The 3,440-nt window shown below is 52.6% G+C and overlaps 1 protein-coding gene across 3 annotated transcripts in view; it reads left to right on the forward strand.

Annotated features, from left to right (window-relative positions):
* MARCH2 (membrane-associated ring finger (C3HC4) 2, E3 ubiquitin protein ligase) overlaps window positions 1-3,440 on the forward strand; it is a 37,553-nt gene that overhangs the window by 23,200 nt on the left and 10,913 nt on the right. For all 3 annotated transcript variants that reach the window (XM_011966263.1, XM_011966264.1, XM_011966262.1), the window contains one exon: window positions 3,123-3,332. In XM_011966263.1, coding sequence (XP_011821653.1) covers window positions 3,123-3,332 — 210 coding nt within the window. The remainder of the gene's footprint in view (window positions 1-3,122; window positions 3,333-3,440) is intronic.

The following is a 3,440-nucleotide window of genomic DNA, read 5'->3' on the forward strand; positions in this document are numbered from 1 at the left end:
GGCTCACTGCAACCTCCGCCTCCCAGGTTCAAGCGATTCTTCTGCTTCAGCCTCCCGAGTAGCTGGGATTACAGGCGTGTGCCACCGCCCAGTTAATTTTTTTGTATTTTTAGTAGGGATGGAGTTTCACCATGTTAGCCAGGCTGGTCTCAAACTCCTGACCTCTTGTGATCCACCCACCGCGGCCTCCCAAAGTGCTGGGATTACAGGCATGAGCCACTGCGCCCAGCCTATGTCTTTCATTAGCAGAGATTTCCCGAGCACCTCCAGCATGCCCAGCACTCCGTTAGGCACTGGGGACCCAGCCACCAACCAGACACATAGGGCCGGGCACTCATGGAGATTAAAGTCCAGTAACTTTAATTTGGACTTTGAAGCATCGCTTCTGGTATGAGGTTACAGAAAAAAAAAAAAAAAAAAAAAAAAAAATCAACGAAGCAACTGGTTTCTGGGAGCAATAGTGCAATAAGGGAAAAACATGTCACGGGGGTGAGGCAACTTGGGGTGTCAGGCAAGGCCTCAGCAGGAGGTGAACCCCCCTAGCTGAGGCCTGAGAGATGAAAAGTAACAAGCTGCTGGATGCAGTGGCTCATCCCTGTAATCCCAGCACTTTGGGAGGCCAAGGCAGGCAGATCACTTGAGGTCAGGAGTTCTAGACCAGCTTCACCAACATGGTGAAACCCCATCTCTACTAAAAATACAAAAAGAAAGAAAGAAAGAAAGAAAGAAAAAGTTCAGGCACAGTGGCTCACACCTGTAATCCTAGCACTTTGGGAGGCCAAGGTGGGTGGATCACCTGAGGTCAGGAGTTCAAGACCAGCCTGGCCAACATGGCAAAACCCTGTCTCTACTAAATATACAAAATTAGCCAGGTGTGGTGGTGGGTGCCTGTAATCCTATCTACTAGGGAGGCTGTGGCAGAATTACTTGAACCCGGGAGGTGGAGGTTGCAGTGAGCTGAGGCTAAGCCACTGCACTCCAGCCTGAGTGACAGAGCAAAACTCTATCTCAAACAACAAGAAAAAAGCTGGGCGTAGTGGTGCATGCCTGTAATCCCAGCTACTTGGGAGGCTGAGGCAGGAGAATCACTTAAACCTGGTAGGCAGTTTGCAGTGAGTTGAGATAGTGCCACTGCACTCCAGCCTGGGCGACAGAGCTAGACTCCGTCTCAGAAAAAACAAAAAAAACCCCAAAAAACCAAGGCTGGACATGGTGGCTCACAATCCCAGCACTTTGGGAGGCAGAGGAGGGTAGATCACCTGAGGTCAGGAGTTTGAGACTAGCCTGGCCAATGTGGTAAAACACCATCTCTACTAAAAATACAAAAATTAGCTGGGCGTGGTGGTGGGGACCTGTCATCCCAGCTTGAACCCAGGAGGTGGAGGTGGCAGTGAGCCAAGATTGCACCACAGCACTCTAGCCTGGGCAACAAGAGCAAACTCCGTCTCAAAAAAAAAAAAAAACCTAGAAAACCCCTGGCCCACCTGGGAGTCAGGGTGTAGGGAGAAAAGTGGGAGGGAGGTCCAATCCCTTCACACACCCGCCCACACCCACTTTGGTCTTCGTGCTACAGCCACACGGCCCCCTCCCCACACATCTTGTCTAGGCCGCCTCCCCCTACCCCAGGGCCTTTGCATCTGCCGCCCCTGCAGCCTAGAGCCCCATCTCCCCCATTCTTCACATGGTTCCTTCTGTTCATTTCGTTCTCTTCAATGTCACCTCCTTGGCAAGGTCTTGCCCTGTGTGACCATTCACCCATTTCATACCTCCACTGCCAGCATGGGAGGGCAGGGGCCCCTTCTGTCTCATCCACCAGAATTTCATGAATTAAGCCCATTTCTTGGCTGGGTGTGGTGACTCATGCCTGTAATCCCAGCACTTTGGGAAACCAAGGTGGGAAGATCACTTGAGGCCTGGAGTTCAAGACCAGCCTGGGCAACACAGTGAGACCCTATCTCTATAAAAAAATTAAAGAATTTATTATTATTATTATTTTGAGACAGAGTCTTACTCTGTCACCCAGGCTGGAGTGCAGCATGTGATCTCGGCTCACTGCAACCTCCACCTCCCAGGTTCAAATGATTCTTCTGCCTCAGCCTCCTGAGTAGCTAGGATTATAGGTGCGTGCCACCATGCCCAGCTAATTTTGTATTCTTAGTAGAGACGGGGTTTCTCCATATTGGCCAGGCTGGTCTCAAACTCCTGGCCTCAAGTGATCTGCCCACTTTGGCTTCCCAAAGTGCTGGGATTACAGACATGAGCCACTGTGCCAGGGCTTTTTTTTTTTTTTTTTTTTTAAAGCCCATTTCTTTTGGCCCGTCATCTGGGGGAGGCCAAGCATAGTAGATTAGTAGTAGCCAAGGACGCTTCGGCCCTGGAGCAAGACTTCCCAGGTTGCAGCCCCAGCTTTGTGGACTATGTAGCTGTGTGAGTTTGCTCACTTGAGTTAATTCCTCTGTGCCTCAGCTTCCCCATCTGTAAAATGGGGGTAAAAGTGCCCAGCACCTGGCAGGCCCTGGCTCCTCATGAGCTCAATAAATGTTTGAAAGAAGGAAAGGGCCAGGCGTGGTGGCTCACACCTGTAATCCCAGAACTTTAGAAGGCTGAGGTGGGCAAATCACAAGGACACAAGTTCGAGACCAGCCTGACCAATATGGTGAAACCCCATCTCTACTAAAAATACAAAATTAGCCGGGCGTGGTGGTGCATGCCTATAATCCCAGCTACTCCGGAGGCTGAGGTGGGAGAATCCCTTGAACCTGGGATATCGAGGTTGCAGTGAGCCAAGATCATGCCACTGCACTCCAGCCTGGCCGACAGAGCGAGACTCTGTCTCAAAAATATATATATACATACAAAATTAGCCGTGCATGGTGGCTCTTGCCTGTAATCCCAGCTACTCCGGCAGCTGAGACAGGAGAATTGCTTAAACCCGGAAGGTCGATGTTGCAGTGAGCCGAGGTCGCGCCACCGCACTCCATCCTGGGCGACAGAGCAAGAATCCGTCTCAAAAAAAAAAAAGAAAGAAGGAAAGGAGAGAGGGAGGCCTAGACCTGGAGGTCCTGACCCCTCCCCCTCAGCAGCCCCTCCTCTGCCCCCTTTCCCTGTCCTCTCCCCTGCAGTGGCTGAAGGACCCGGGGCCGCGGACCGAGAAGCGGACACTGTGCTGCGACATGGTGTGTTTCCTGTTCATCACGCCGCTGGCCGCCATCTCGGGCTGGTTGTGCCTGCGCGGGGCCCAGGACCACCTCCGGCTCCACAGCCAGCTGGAGGCCGTGGGTCTCATTGCCCTCACCATCGCCCTTTTCACCATCTATGTCCTCTGGACGCTGGTGAGTGGCTGCGGCTTTGCAGCGTGCATCTGGAGCTCCGCCGCTGGGAGCAGCAGGGCCAGGGATTTGACCCCTGGCTTGTGGGGTACGGGGCTCCCTGGCTGCCTC

This window comes from Mandrillus leucophaeus, unplaced genomic scaffold (genome assembly GCF_000951045.1).
Source record: "Mandrillus leucophaeus isolate KB7577 unplaced genomic scaffold, Mleu.le_1.0 Scaffold751, whole genome shotgun sequence".
NCBI classification, from domain to species: Eukaryota; Metazoa; Chordata; class Mammalia; order Primates; family Cercopithecidae; genus Mandrillus; species Mandrillus leucophaeus.